At 38.7% G+C, this 15,633-nt stretch overlaps 1 protein-coding gene across 1 annotated transcript; it reads left to right on the plus strand.

Annotated features, from left to right (window-relative positions):
• The first annotated feature begins 984 nt into the window (after positions 1-984).
• Positions 985-15,504, plus strand: LOC121517773 (transmembrane protein 198-like). The gene is made up of 5 exons (XM_041799791.1): positions 985-1,119; positions 3,940-4,251; positions 12,247-12,822; positions 12,946-13,067; positions 13,696-15,504. Exons 2-5 carry the CDS (start codon positions 4,098-4,100, stop codon positions 13,843-13,845), a joined length of 1,002 nt encoding a protein of 333 aa, XP_041655725.1. The 5' UTR covers positions 985-1,119; positions 3,940-4,097; the 3' UTR covers positions 13,846-15,504.
• The last annotated feature ends 129 nt before the right edge of the window (positions 15,505-15,633 follow it).

The raw sequence follows: 15,633 nt of genomic DNA on the forward strand, positions 1-15,633 counted from the left end.
CTAAAAAGGGTTGAAATGACTAAAATGTGACTAAAACTAAAATGCATTTCAATTAAAGACTACAACTAAAACTAAAATTTAAAGTAGCTGCCAAACTTAACACTGCATGACTGTGCCCCAGTGCACAAAGCAAGGACTATAAAGACATGGTTTGATGAGTTTGGTGTGGAAGAACTTGACTGGCCTGCCAGATCCCTGACCTCAACCCCACTGAGCACCTTTGGGATGAACTGGAATGGAGATTGTAAGCCAGGCCTTCTGGTCCGACATCAGTGCCTGACCTCATAAAAGCTCTACAGAATGAATGAGGACAAATTCCCACAGAAACACTCCAAAATCTTGTGGAAAGCCTTCCAAGAAGAGGGTTCCAAGAAGGGGTCCAACTCCATATTAAAGTACTATTATATTGATGCAATGTCATTACAGTCCCTGCTGGTGTAATAGTCTGATGGCCAAATACTTTTGTCCATATAGTTCATTTCATTACTTACAGAAATACTCAAGTAAAAGCAATGGTTTCAAAAATATCTGAGAAAAAGACGAATAGAAAAAAGCTACTGATCTACAGAACTGTTCTACCCTTGAATAAAACACTACAAATAATTATTTCTGTTTCAAACCCAGTAAAAATCTCCCATAGTCCTTCTAACTCCTTGTTAAATAAAGATTGGCCCCAGGCCTGAATTGTTGCTCACAGACCTTGTATTGTTGTGTTTATTCTTACAAAAGAAGATTAATTCAGATTATTTAGAAAAGCTCCAGAAGGGAAATGTAAAGGGTGAAAACAAGGTCATCAGTCATATCTCTTCACCTTAAAGCGTCTTTAACCTGCAGGAGAAGTGCCACTCTGCATGAAGTAAAGCTGGGAGGTGATGATGCAGACACAGAGGATCATGGAGAGTGAGAGCTGAGCCCTCAGCTGGCTCGGCCTTGGACTTGGCAGCAGATGGTCTCTCTCTCAGACTCTGGCGTCAGCTGCTCACATGCAGTCGGACGCTGAGGTTCACAAAGGGAAGCACACATTCACACTCCTGACAGCTCGCACCAAGTTCACTCTACTGGAGTTTAACAGACGACCACCTGAAGATCCTTATTCCCTGAAGATATGCCTCATTCCAGGTAAGCTGCAGATACACTGTTTTACTTCAAATGCTCTCATTTCTTAGAGATGTATCACAGCTGCTGTCGTGCATTTATTTAGGATGATACAAATGAAGTTCAACTGAAAGAAAAAACCTGCAAACAAATGTATAAGGAGTGAATTTGGCAGCTTTTCCTCCTGCACAGAACTTTCTCTTCAGTTTCATCAGTTGGAAAGTGTGAGTGTTTGTAGATTTAACGTTCACTTTAACAAAAGGACAGCAGTGCTTGCTAAAGCTCCTTTAATTCTATTTGCTGAGTGCAGGATCTGCCTGAACAGATTATAAAGGTCTTCACAGTAAACAAACACTGCAGAGAGATGGCAGTAGTGTGGGCCAGTATGATAAGAGTGTTTAAACATGCTTCATGCCTTTACACAAGACTATTTTTAGTCTCTTTCAGTTATGTATATATACATTTATTTATTAACCCTATTCTAAAAAATGCATTATTCTTTAAATAAAATCTCATGTGAGGAGTTTGTGGTTGTTAATGACATACTGAAATGAACTCTAATGCCTCTATATGACCTACAAAAGTCAGATCAACAGAGAACATCAACAGATTATCAGAGAGAGCCTGATTATCTCCTTTAAGTTATTTTATACCCATGTTGCAGGGTAGGTGTCTAACAAGGCAATACACCGCTCACTGCCAACAGAGTTTTGTCATTTTGCTCCATAGGACAGGAAACAGATTCAGATTTCAGAGTGAGAAAGAGAGGGGAATAACGTGCAGGAAAGGGGGTCAGACTTAAACCTGCACAACCTGACTGCCAAGTTTAATTTTGATCTACTTCAACAACATTTAAATAAAGTAGATTTCATTTTTTGGTCAAAATACCTGGCTCACACACGGACAGAAAGAGAAATTTTCCTATTTTGTCCTCAGTGCATCAAAATCAGAATGATCCAAAAAATTTTGACAGTCTGGCTGCAGACCCCAGATCTCAGACGCCCTCTCTTGCAGACTACTACAGTGAGACGCCACCTCTGTCAGGACGGAACTGACATAATTTGTCAGAGCAACATATTTCCCATTTTAGATTTTTTAAAATTCAAACAAATTCTGTCAGTTTTTTAAATGACCTCATAGAAAACATTGCAGACTAAGCAACATTTCATCACTGAAACAGCAGGGGAAAAAAAGTAAGAGGTCTAAAATGAGATAAAATTATGTATAGACCTGTTATGAAAATGGCTTGCTTTAGCTTTGTTAGCTTTAGGTAAAGCTAAAGTAGCTATGCTAGTTATGTAGTTGACTTTACAACATAAGCCACTGTAGCTATGGTAGCTTTAGCAATGTGAGCTTTAGGAAACAAAGCATAAGATAACATAGCTAGCATAGCTAATATTGCTTCCTTAGCATTAGCTTTATCTACGTTAGCTAAGCAGCTGCAATGCCTACATAGCTAACAAAGCTTTGTTAGCTTCATTATTAGCAATGTTAGCTTCGGTAGAGTGATTTCATAAAGAACAACCTTTATTCCTGCAAGCAGACTGTTGACTGAGCTTAACATTTTATAATCAGGTTTTGCAGATCAGATTTTTGAATTCTAACTTTTGGTATTCTTACGGTTACCTTAACCCTTAACCCTAACTGGAAGTCTAATCCAATTTTATTTTGAAGGTTTTGGTGTTTATTTCCACACTGACAGAGACTCTGTTTGACAGTAGTTGTCTGAGCAGTAAGACCGCCTTGTAAATTCCACATAGGAGCTTTAAAAAATATTGAAGACTTGGGTCTTAGTAGATATCTGCAACTTCATCACTCTAACCCTAATCCAGTGGCAAATATTGCCCCCTTTACTTTGTTTACTATTCTAAATATTTTAATACAAATTAATTTTATCACTGAAAATGATGAGTACATAAATAATGTGTGTATAGGCTAAGACTTAAAGCAATAAAAGTGCCCCTATTTCATCAGCTATGCAATAACAATCAGAACTCAATATTTCTATATGATCTGTACTTTGAGGCTGGTTTGCAGGCTTCTCGTAGCTCTTTTTTGCATCTCAGTATGGGAAATTTGCTTTCTTAAGTACTTGAAATAGTCACTTTTGAGATCTTATAAAGTCCTGAAGAATAAAAGAGGATTAACAGTGAATGTTTACACAGGAATGAAACACCTAAAGGATGCTGAAGTGTCAGCTTGGACATGTTAAGTGAAATAAGATGGTAAATTTATGCTATTATTTCCTGTATGTGTGCACACCATCCTTACATGGGTCATCACCCAGTCATAAAAAAGTCTGGCCCTGATACTGAGGATATTTTGATGATCACGTTCTATGATATGATTTAATATCTAAATGCAGGTTATTATGATGCAGAGGAGCATATCAGTATTTTAGTTTTCGTGCCATTACTCTAGAAAGAGTACTTTTTGACCACTTTCTTAGGTCTTGTTAGTGCTAATTGTGAGCTGTTTGTTTTCATTACATTGTCCAGTAAACAGATTACAAAAGCACATGCTCAGAACAATGAGACCATGTGAGGATGGCACAAAGCCACCAGGTCATTTCCTCGTCTGTATCCTGCTCTGGAACCAAAACAGAGCAGGAAAGAGAGACACTAAAGTCAGAGGAGATCCCCAGCTTCCTTCTCTGGTTCCTGAATATGGGAAAGAGCAAAACCCCCTTAGACATCCTCATAAATCTAAAATAATAAAAATGTCTTAAAATGAATCATATTTTGAGGAATCACTTCTCATGAGAGCCATTAACATGATGATTAATAATATTGAAGTTGGCAGCAGATTTTATGGAGTCATAGCAGCTTTTTGTCTTTTTTGCAGGTGCACAACAGGAAACGGTTTAACACAAGTTCTTCATTCAGGAGCTTCCTCTCTCCCTGAGCAAAACATGCGGGACGCCATGTTTCCCAACCATCAATGAACAAAGCCGATTCCAAAGACAAACAACTGCACAACAATAGAAGCAATAATCCTCCAACATGGCAGTCACTTCATTCAATGTTACTGAGGAGCCAGAAGCTGGATTAGCTGAGGTGGACATATGTGCACTTGAGATAAATACCAAGCGGGAAGTCATCCCATCTTTTGTCTGTTCCGTTTGCCTCTCACTGGGACTCATCTACTGCTTTTTTGGTATGTATGCATGAGCTGATGTTAAATGTGCATCTTCACAGGTTACATGAGTGGTCCATCATACTCCCTGAGCGGCCATTTTTTCCTCTTACGTCATGCTAGGTGGAGGAAGCTAAAGCAATGCTGTTTTAAAGTTCTGCTATCATTAAACGGCTAACCATTAGCAACTAAACAAGACGTTTTTTGTAAACATCATTTGGCCAGTTAAGAAAAAACCCAACATATGTTAGCTACCTTTAAAAACAGCTAACATTTAGCAACTTTCTAGCTAATATGAAGGTTTGACAGTGTTACATGATACGACTGGAAATCCTTGAATTTTGTTTTGAATAAGTGTAGCCAGCTTCTTGTTATATTGTAAACCATTGATACTCACTGGCGGCTCTTGAGCCACATGTGGCTCTTTTGTGATGATTTGTGGCTCTTCTATGTTTAATTTGAAATATTATTCCCCAGAAAACCTTAAAAGTGGAAACTTTGACATCAGAAATTACCCATTAATCATCAAATTAATCAGTTTGTTTCTAACACTTGCAGGTTTTAATGGTCAAACTTGATTGTCAACCTTTATTTTTTCTCTCTCTATTTCCATTGCCATTATTTGCAATTTTGTTGTCCTTTTTTAATGTTTTTTTGCCACTTTTAATCAATTTCTGCTGCTTTTAGTCCATTATTACCACTCTTGTAGCAGCTTTTTGACCATTATTGCCACTTTGTATCCCATTTTAACAATTTTTCATCAGCTTTAGACACTTTTTTCTGCTTCGTTGCAATTTTTTGCCCATTTAAGCTGTCTGTTACCATTAAATGCCATTTCCCCCCATTCTCCCCACCTTTTTACAGCTTTTTTGCCCATTTTAGCCACTTTTCACTCATCTTTTGCAGCTTTTTGACCACCTGTAACTTACTTCTTGTGACTTTGCATCCATTTTTGCCAATTTTTACCCAGTTTTCTTCATTGTATGCCTATTTTGCCCCTTTAACCCTCTTTTTGCCACTTTTTTGCCACTTTTTGACCATTTTTGCCACCTTTCACTTATTTTCATTGCCACTTTAACCCATTTTTGCCACTTTTTCACCATTTAGATTGTGGCTCTTTCAAAGGCATTTTTTCAACATTGTCTCTTTGGTTTAGCAGCGTTGAGTAACTCTGTTGTAAATGGTAATGTTAGCTGATAGTGGTTGGATGCTAATGCTAGTCCAGCTGTTTCACAACAGATGCTAAGTGTTTATCAGATGTTTTTCACTGAAATATAACTGCATGTTGCCTCTGACTTAATAAATTGTTTATTTATTTGCTGATCAATCAAAAAGCTGTTTAAAGCAGCAATTAATCAAATTCTGCATGCTTATACAAGATTACAACATTGTAGCATTTGGGCTAACTATGTTGAGCTTGACCTAACTCTAAAAACTGATGAACAACTGAAAATATAATTTATACCGAAAATTCAACAAGACATTTTCCCATATTTGAAGGTAAATTAACATACTGAGCTATGCACAGTAGCTAACATTAGCATTCCAGCCACCTCCTAGCTACTATAGCAATTTCAAAGTGTCACAGTTACAAGAGGAAAGCCATACATTTGTTGATTTTTCATATTTGTATAAAAATATAAAAATAACTGTTAGCTAGGTGGTTACTAAGTTGTAGAAATCAGTTTTCCTTGATGTAAGGCATAAAAAATAAAGAATCAGGCAAGTCATCTAAATGCTTTCCATTAGCAACTCAGCAATTTTTTAGTTGAAATTCGGAATATATGAACATACTGTTATTTTAAATATGCTAGAACATTTTTGATAAAAGTAGTTAAATTTTGGACATTGCGAAATAACATTACCTCCCTGATGTCGTACAGACATGTACAATAGTTTTGGGCATGCGGGGCGCTAAGGATTTATCAAGGGGCCCATTGTGGCATAACTCAGGGGGAGAGGGGGGGACATGTTGGCACATATGTGTCATTTGGCAAGGTCAAGCTCAGCAGCAGTTCTTTTGTCCAGGCATTTTCACCCCTGTTGATATGTCTGGAGGCATGTTGGAGCCCCCAACTGGGGGCTCATGGCACCCTAGGCTGAGGATACATCTACCCCTTACTCTGCTCTAAAGGTGTGGACTTTATTGGAGTGGACGCTATTTTATCAACAGATTATTTTCCGATGCCCCTGGTAATATGCATATACATCTAGAGGACGACTGGGATTGTGTCGATCCTCCTTCCCACCCAATGGTGCCCTCAGGCATGCCATTTAACGCTCTACTTAAGCCTCAGTTTTGGCCCAAACATGCCTTAAACTTCTGCACAGTACTATAAATGTTTAATAGTGTCACAAGAGAGATATCATTTTATTTCCGTTGCCCCATTGTATAAGCATTAGCAAGGAAGCACTTAGATGCTAGCGTTAGCCGGATGAAAGCTATCCAAACTTAAGATACAAATCTTGAAATGTGGCTGTTTTCACTGGAATATTTATTATGCATTCAATATACAGCTCCTGTTAGATTGTGAAGCTATGAAGTTTAAGCTCATCTTCATTTTCTCAGTTTTGTAACCTTGAAAGCAGTTAGTGCATAGGCTATACATGCACATTTAAGTCAAGCTATGCTTGTAGGTCAAGTAGAAGATTTGATTTGATTACTGTCTTTGTCCCGGTGACCATCGTCAGTGAGAAAATCTATTTATTGAAAGAAGATGTTAGGCTCTGCTGCAGTAGATTGTTCTGTGTTCCCTTTTAACTAGTTGCTGTGGACCATCTTTCAGTTGACCTTGCTAACAAGTTAGCAAGCAGCTAGCAGTTTGCATGTGGAGTGGTGAAATGGATGCAATGGATACATCTCTGCACATTTCATACATACTCTTTGCTTTAATTTGAGTACATATGAGATGACTGATACCTCTAGCTTATGGTGATATCCAAAGGCAGATGATAATACAACAACTGCTATGCCTAGTATTTATGGTCTTCAACTTCCAGGTCAAAACCTGGCATGGAAACGAGCATGCACTGAATGTCAAGTCCATTCTGACTGAGATACGCACATGCAAAACAGTTTAATATTCAACTGACTAACATGTTTGCAGACATGCTAACAGTTTACTTTTAGTTAACACAATGTCTTGTTGTATACCTGCATATAAACATCCTGAGTGATACAGCATCGTTTTTTATAGCTGCTTTTCAGCTTCGACAGCCAAACAGCCCCTGTGTGAAAATGGTGCATTAAGGAGCGTAACAGGTACTTAAAGTCACTTTTCCTGCATGTGCCTGCTGTCAGTGTTTTCACAGTCATGTTTAATTAGCTCACCTGACAGCTTAAAGTACCAGAGGCAGGTGTCTGGATGCTGCCAGGGAGTTAGTGTGGATAAGCTGGAGGAGGCAGATGGGATGTCCAGTGTTTGATGCAACACGGACAGCATTAATGAAGCTCCACCTGTTGCTCTGTCTATCAATTCACTGCTTTCACTGACGGCAGCTCATGATGTGTTTGGTAAGATGATGTGGGTGAGAAAATGCAATAAAAGACAGCACATGGTCTCATTACAGCCACTGTTTTCACTGAGAAAATATGTGGACACAAATCCAATAAACACAAACTGTGAGTGTGATTGTGAGGAGTTTGTACTTTGCTCCCAAAAACATGTGACATTATACAAACAAACATGCTGCCAAAGGCTGCGTTCCCACTAACTCTCACAGTGTTAGTGCTGCCTCAGAGGACTTTTAGAGATGTCAATAAATAAAAGTTTGAAGGAAAACAGCATTACAGTGGTGCAGTTGGATTGTTATCGTTAAGTTGTTTGATATTGAAGGAAGGTGCTCTCTCTGCTAATGTTGCATTAAGATACTGTATGTGTACAGGAGATGTGGGAGCGAGATATGAATTCTGGAGCAAATCCTCTTGTGTTTCAGAAAATTGTGAAGGTTCAACTTCTTTAAGGTCAACCAGGCAGATCAGGGTGTTTTCAGTCAAGGAAGTGCCAGTGTTGGCATTCGGCTACCATGCATTTTAGTTGATAATTAGGCTCTGGGTGTATTTGAGTGCCAGAAATGTAAGAGGAAGTTAAAAAATTGAATCAGTTTACTTACCTAAAATATGAGTGACTCTGTCAAATGAAGTTATTCACCCCGAGAGTGCTCTCTAAGAAAGGAATTTGTGAAGACCGTACTGAAAGAGGCATTTTCCATGCACAGGTAGTGGTCTTACAGCACTCTGACCTACAGTTTGGAGCTGTCTGTAAGGGTGCCTCTGTCTGCTTTTTCATCAAAATGTCCAAATATATTCATCAGACCACACAAAGAGGCATTTACAAAAACGCTTTCTGTTTTTAACATCTCATTCTGTTAAAAGCCACGCAGTAATACTGAGATTTCAAGTTTTCGAAACTTTCTGTATACAAAATGTGCACTACACTGGTTGACACCAGTGTTAATTTCGTCGACTAAAACTATGACTAAAAATGTTCGTCGACAGCCTTTTTTTCCATTACAAAAACTAGACTAAGAGTAACAAAAATGGATCTGTGATGACTAAAACTGACAAAAACTGAGTTTAGTTTTCATCAAGATGACTAAAACTTGACTAAAATGTAATGTAGTTTTTGTCGGACATTCAAAATCTGTCAGATTTCTCTACTGTGGGTAAATCTGTCAAAAAACAATCCAGCGGTAGCTATTCTGCCTCTCAGCAGTAGAAAGCAGGGACCCCAGGTTTGGCAGCGTGTATAGAACACACTACCATGGTTTGGTAGATTAAGGCAAGAGATTAAATGCTTGGACTAAAAGTAAAGACTAAAATGTGAGGACTTTTTGTGGAATAAAACTAGACTAAAATTAAAAATAGCTGCCAAAATTAACACTGATTGACTCACTGATTCCTAACTGTGAGGCTCTCCTATAGGTTGATGAGATCACTGAGCAAGGCAGTGTGGTACTCACCGTGTCTGAGCATGTGAACTAAAGTCAGAGTCTTTCAGCTCCTGCAGTCGCATGTTGATATGTCCTTGGCAGGACATGTAAATGGGTATGGATGCATTTGAATGGGATTATCTAATACTGATTGCCAATTCTCCGTAGCAACCTCTGCCATCAGTGTAAGAATATGGTGTGAAAGGGTATGAATGGGTCAGTCTGACCTGCAGTGTAAAAGTGCTTTGAGTAGTCAGATGACTAGAAGTTCAAGTCCATTTACCGTGATGGCCAGAGACATCGATTCTTTTTTTGGGTATCATTGGCAAGATTGTGTGTTTAATGTTGACGTCCTCAGAGGAGGGGGGATGGGAAGGGCCAGCTTGTCAGGAGCAGCTGCATGCATTGTGGAGGGGTAAGCTGATACCTGAGATGGGGCCTGGGCCTGATGCAGATCTGGAGGATGGCCATCAGGAGGCTTAGAGCAGCACAGGTTAATGCAGCGAAGTGCTGATTCAGCTGCTCTACCTCACCTGACAGTGAATTTGTGGATTGGAGTATTTATTTAGCACCAGCACCAACTGAGTGCCACGCCACTTCAGCTATTCTGGTGAGGATGGAAGCAGATGGGACAGATCATGTGATGTCAGATGCTCAAAGTCTTTATGTCCTCATGTAATGTTGTTAGTATACTCCTGCCAGTATATTTAGAAATAAACAAATAAATTAAAATCAATATTTAAGCTGAATAACTTTGTTCCTGAAACCTTTCTGGGAAGTGTGATGTAAAGTGAATAGTATATAAACAGTGCCAGCATACAGAAAGTGGACCCAAATGTCATACATCCTATATAAAAGCAGGTGGCACTCTCGTAACTTCTGACAATCAACTGTTAGCAGTTTGTAAGATTTCTGTGGCTTAATTTTCACTCTGGGTTTATTTTAAGAGTTCTCAAATGCAATATTCATCTTATGATAATGTTGTTATGATAATACATGTCTGCAGGCCTCAGTATGAAAAATAGCACTTAGTAAAAAATTTGCAATCATTGCAGATGTTAATACTTCACATAATCAAGACAACAAAGATTGACTGAAAACAGGACTCTGTATTTTAAAGGTACAGGTGTGATATTTAGTTTAGTAGCATTTAGCTGAACAAACCTAGTAAACAATTTTAGAATAATATTTGTTTAAATTGGAATTTAATCACCTAAATAGATGAAATTGTTTCTTATTAAAGGATAATAAAACATAGATATCTTAATTACACTAACTTCACTAATTGCCACAGTTTCTACAACAAGTGAGCATTGCAATCTAGAGTTTTAAATGTTGCTAATATTCCCAATTTTACACACTGCACCTTTAAGATGAATGTTAAGTTGAACTTTAAATTTAGCTTTAATTAATTTTGAACATTTAAAAAAGTGATCACACTAACAAAATAATCTCTTGAGAAATTTACAAAAAACAACCCTGAAAAGCACAAAACAAAGAAAGTCAATAAACTGTTCTGGAAACGAGTGGGAGGAGGTATAATCGAATCAAATCCCACCTTTCTCTGCTAGTCTGATTCATAACAGTCCAGCTCCCTAGATTATGAAAATTCAAACATCAATTAAATGTATTTAATTGTGTAAATATATAGGAAATACAGTATTGAAAGAAACAAACACCAGATAACCGTTACACAAGGGCTAAATCATAAATAGAATCTGGGTTACATTTGATAAATTTCATACATTTTTTGTTCACAAATCAGTTTAACCACAGTTACACAGATTAATAATGTCAGTAATACTGGCATACTGGAAAAAAGATTTTTGTCTTTTTTGTCATTTTTGGTCCTTTTTTTCCATTATTTTTTCATCATTTTTTTCATTGTCTTTATTTTTTCCATTTTTTCATATTTATTTTGTCAATTTCCTCATTAAAATGTTTCTTCATTTTCTTGCAATTTTTCATATTTTTTAAAAATAATTTCTTTCATTCATTTTTTGTCATTTTTTCGACATCCTGCCATCATTTTTAAAACCACAGCTGTCCAATCACCTTGCAGGATTTCTGCTGCAATCAGTTGTTAAAAAAAAAAGGCACTTAATTTGTTTTTTGTAAATCTGTTCACATAATAGACTTAATGAGAAAAGCATAAATGCTGGAAAACAACAAATAACAAAGAAAGACTGATCTGTATTTAGATTAAAAACTTGTGCCAAAATCAAAAAGAGCTTTATTACCTCCGCCAAGGAGGTTATGTGATCGGCAGGGTTTGTTAGTTTGTTTGTTTTTTTGTTAGTTTGTTAGTTTGTTAGCAACATAACTCAAAAAGCTATGGACAGATTTTGATGAAATTCTCAGGAAACGTCAGAAGTGCCAGAACTGATTAGATTTTGGGAGTGATCTGGATCACCGTCTGGATCCAGAAATTTTTTAAAGGCTTCTTTACTATTGGGAGATAGGGCTAATGGCGGAGGTCCGCGCTCTCCCAAGTGCTTTTCTAGTTTTGAAAGCTGAGCTTGTGAATTTCCACTCACCAACCATTACATTGGTACACCTCCTCAACTGCTCATTACATGACTTTAAGTGATTTTAAAAGGCCCATGGTTGTTGGTGGTCTGGCAGGCATTCATGTTTGTTCCACCAAATTCTTCCCCTACCATTCAAACCTCAGAGCAGAAATCAAAACTCATCAAACCAGGCAACATTTTTCCAATCTTCTTTTGCCAAAATTTTGATGTGTTCATGGGAACTGTAGCCTTAGTTTCCTGTCCGTAGCTTACAGGAAGGGCTGTAAGGGCTGTGCTCCCAGAGAGGGTTGTAACAAGTGATAGATTGAGTTTTTGTTGTCTTTCTATGTGCTGGTAATTCTCCTTTAACCTCTGACATCAACAAAGCATTATGACCTGGAGAGCGGCCACTCACTGGATATTTTCTCTTTTTCTCACCATTCTCTGTAAACCCTAGATATGGTAACACAGAAAATCTGCCTGTCTGTGTTTTAAAGTCAGATTTTTTATTTCATAAGGATTTTCACACTCTACCAAACTTTGTTGTCTTAGTAACTTTTACTCCACCTTTCAGGTTACCGCTGCTTCAAGATGGTCATGTTCTTCTCTGGCTTCATGTTCAGCTCTGCAGCCATTCTCCTGTTTTACCACAAGGAGCCTGTGCTGGATGTGAAGCTAGGAGTAGAGACGAAGGCGGGGATCGGGCTGGGTGTGGGTGTGCTCTGCGGCCTGATGACCATGTTGGTGTCCACGCTGGGACTCCTCTTCAGCGGCCTGCAGCTGGGCAGCCTGCTCTGCCTCCCCCTCCTGGTGGTTCTTGGACAGTTTTACAGCCTCACTCCGGTGTGGGTGCCTCTCAGTGCCTTGTTGGCTGCTGGTATCGTGGCTGCCGTGTTCACTCTACAGTGGCAGAAACTGTTCACCATCATCTACACATCTGTGCTGGGAGCCACCGCTGTGATGCTCTGTGTGGATTACATGATGGGAACTTTCATGCTGCCAGATCAGGTGTATGATCTCCTTTGTCAAGCTGCCCCACAGCAGCTGTGCTGGTTTAACTGGGCCATCACTGGGATATGTCCTGCTTTGAGTCTGATAGGTGTGTTGGTCCAGTGGAGGTTTACTGCCAGAGGAGCGTCACACATGGACGGTGGGTTGAATTCAGTCTTCTGATGCTTTCAAACTAAAGCTCTTAGAGCTCATCACTCCCTCTATGCTCTTTATTTTCTTATTTTTGTTCTCCACTCCACTCCTCTCCATTTTCCACTAGCAGATAAAAAACACAAGAAACATGTGAAGAAGTACAGATGCAGAGAAACCAGGGGAAGACCTCGACCATACCGACAACGTAGACCTCCACTGCTAAAGCGCTATGCTGGGGACGTCCTGGCACCAGTGAGTGACTAAACATTGGCAATAAATGTTTTAATTTTTTCTCTGATGGTGTGAAGAATAGCTTTATGGTCAAGGCAGGTCAAGGAGAAACATGTTCATAACTTCATCTGTGAGGAGAGCCTACAAATACACATGCAAGCATAGATACAGGGAGAGGCCTATGAAGTTAAGGGTTTAAAGGTCATATATTATGCAAAATATACATTTTTAGGCTTTCCTTGCAAAAAATATGTGTCTCTGGCCTGTCCACAATCCCCTCAAGAATCAGAGAAAAAGTGTAAGTGGTTTTAAAGTAATACAACAGGCACTGATGCTGGTTGCTCTTAAGTGATGATGATAGTATTAAATTTTGTTGGACTTGTGGTAAGATCTACAGTATCTAAGATCTATCTATCTATGTTTTATAAAAGATGATAGCAAAGCAATACTGCATGTAAATAATAATGTAATTTGACATTTTAAACCGTCTCTTCTGATGTTACAGTAGAAGATAAAATGACTATGGTATGTTTCTCACAGCATCTTCTCAATAATTGTCCACCAAAGTGATTCCTGACCCGCAGAACGTCATGTTTGTGTGTTTTCATTCTGATAGTCGGTGCGGTAACATCTCCTGTCTCCCTCTCAGAGTTATCTCCGGAGTCTTCAGGAGCGCCAGATGGGAACAGGCTCCTCCACCAGCAGCGTCAGCACCATCACACACAGGCTGATAGACTTTGATTATGAGACGGGCTCCATGGTGCCTCTGACTTCTGCCTCGCCTGTGTTTAGCTTCTAAAGGAACAAGCATCTTATTTTTAACTTTTAAATAAAGACTCAGTTTAAATGTTCGCTCTCTACAGAAACAATTCACCTTGCTGTTATGAATCCACTCTAACCAGCTCCTTTGGATAATCTTCTGCATGCATGAGCTAGGATTTTAAGACACTTGGAGATTATCCTCTTAATGATGACAACACAAAATAAGAAAAACATGCAGTCATCAGTGCCCTGATTACCCTCCTCTTCAACAGTGTAACTCACAAACACTTTGTGTTTCAGTATTCAGATGTTTTGTTTTGTACAGCGGCGTGACAATCTTTGAATCTACAATTATCACTGAATGTACATGAGCTTAGTTTGGGTTGTAAATAAGGAATGCGTACCAACACGAGCAATAAATTATATTTTTAAAAAATCAGATTAATAGGAATTGTTGCACATAAAAACAAATAAACTTCCGATTTGGCAGGAAGAGGAAAGCTTAGCTTTTTTTGGGGTGTTGTCTTATTTTGATGTCTGTGGAAGTGGAATATTCAAAAAAATTGTGCATTTTTTTTTAGGAGGGAAGTGAATCAGCAGTGGCATAGTGGCAGCATGTAAGTGCTTATAATGTTTTGGTTCAAGCTAATATACACTACCTGACCACTTCATTCGGTACACCTGTCCAACTGCAAAGATCATAATCAGCAAATCCATATACCAGGAGTTTTTAACTAGTTTTGAAGTAGATCAAAATCAATACTGATAACTATATGTGGCCTATTTAAGCAAACCAGACTACAAGGAAATTGATAATGTCTGTTTCATGTCTATTTTTGTTTAAATGTTGATAATTACAGCTCACAAAAATCCACTATCTAGAAATATTACATCACAAAACACCACTTAAAAAAGGAATTATAATACAGAAATGTTGACCTCCTGGAAATTCTGTTCGTGTATGTACTTAGTACTTGGTTGGAGCTTTTTTCACACAATTTACTCCATCTATGCAACGCAGCATGGAGGTGATCAGTTTGTGGCCCTGCTGGGTTGTCATGAAGCCCAGGTTGCCCAGATTGCAGCATTCTGCTTATCTGTATTGTTGAGTCTGGTGTCTCATCTTCCTCTAGAGATTCTCTATGGGATTCACGCCAGACCAATTGACAGACCAATCAAACACAGTAGTACCAGGGTCAGCAGAACCAGTTTCAGGTTGTTTTAGCTTCACTGTGGGCAGGTGCCAAGTCCTGCTGGAAATGGAAATCAGTATCTCCTTAAAGACTTTCAACAGATTGAAGCATGAAGTGCTCTAAAATCTCCTGCTAGACTGCTGACAGTGTTGACTCTGGACTTGATAAAGCACAGTAGACCAACAGCAGCGATGACATAGCACCCCAAACCTTCACTGACTGGAAACTGAAAACACCGGACTTCAAGCACCTTGGATTCCATGCCTTTCAGACCTTCTTTCAGACTCTGCAACCTTGATTTACCAATAAAATAAAAATGTACTTTCAACTGAAAACAGGATTTTGGACTACTGAGCAACAGTCCAGATCTTTTTCTCTTTAGCCCAGGTGAGACGCTGATGATGTCTGTGAATCAGGAGTGAACAAGACACTTGTGGTCCATTTCCTGGACCTGTCTGTGTGGTGCCTCTTAATCCACTGACTTCAGCCTCAGTCTACTCCTTCTGAAGCTCCCCAGAGTTCTTGAATCTTTGTTTTACAGTCCTCTGAAGGCTGAACTCCCTGTTGCTTGTGCAACTTCTATTGTTCTCTTCCAGTCAACTTAACATTAAAATGCTTTAAAGCTCACATAT

The sequence above is a fragment of the Cheilinus undulatus genome, linkage group 11 (assembly GCF_018320785.1).
Source record: "Cheilinus undulatus linkage group 11, ASM1832078v1, whole genome shotgun sequence".
NCBI classification, from domain to species: Eukaryota; Metazoa; Chordata; class Actinopteri; order Labriformes; family Labridae; genus Cheilinus; species Cheilinus undulatus.

Bases quoted from the DNA above. Each gene is read 5' to 3' on its own strand.
- LOC121517773 (XM_041799791.1), top strand. From the start codon at position 4,098: ATGGCAGTCACTTCATTCAATGTTACTGAGGAGCCAGAAGCTGGATTA. The intron at 12,823-12,945 runs GTGGGTTGAATT...TTCCACTAGCAG, and splicing joins AGGAGCGTCACACATGGACG to ATAAAAAACACAAGAAACAT. The intron at 13,068-13,695 runs GTGAGTGACTAA...TCTCCCTCTCAG, and splicing joins CTGGGGACGTCCTGGCACCA to AGTTATCTCCGGAGTCTTCA.